This window comes from Penaeus monodon, chromosome 15 (assembly GCF_015228065.2).
Source record: "Penaeus monodon isolate SGIC_2016 chromosome 15, NSTDA_Pmon_1, whole genome shotgun sequence".
NCBI classification, from domain to species: Eukaryota; Metazoa; Arthropoda; class Malacostraca; order Decapoda; family Penaeidae; genus Penaeus; species Penaeus monodon.
In genome coordinates, this window is record NC_051400.1 from 27,865,546 (window position 1) to 27,865,813 (window position 268).

The following is a 268-nucleotide window of genomic DNA, read 5'->3' on the forward strand; positions in this document are numbered from 1 at the left end:
GCAGAAAATATGATTAAAGAAACTTAAAATATCCAATTTCTTTATTTTGTTCACTTGGAAACATTATCTCTTACCGTCTCTTCAGATTCTTGCCAATGAAAAACATTGCAATGGATCCCACATACAGGACTAGTAATCGTTCCCAAGTTTCAAAATGTTCTTCCCAGGATCCAGCCTGAAAAGGGAAACATTTAAAAGAAATAATAATATACAATTCAACATTTGGAAAAGTATAAAAAATAATTAGAATGAATTACCACACTTTTTA

At 29.9% G+C, this 268-nt stretch overlaps 1 protein-coding gene across 1 annotated transcript in view; it reads right to left on the reverse strand.

The window, feature by feature from the left end:
• LOC119581891 (prostaglandin E synthase 2-like) overlaps window positions 1-268 on the reverse strand; it is a 41,881-nt gene that overhangs the window by 37,445 nt on the left and 4,168 nt on the right. The window contains exon 5 of the mRNA XM_037930051.1: window positions 75-175. Coding sequence (XP_037785979.1) covers window positions 75-175 — 101 coding nt within the window. The remainder of the gene's footprint in view (window positions 1-74; window positions 176-268) is intronic.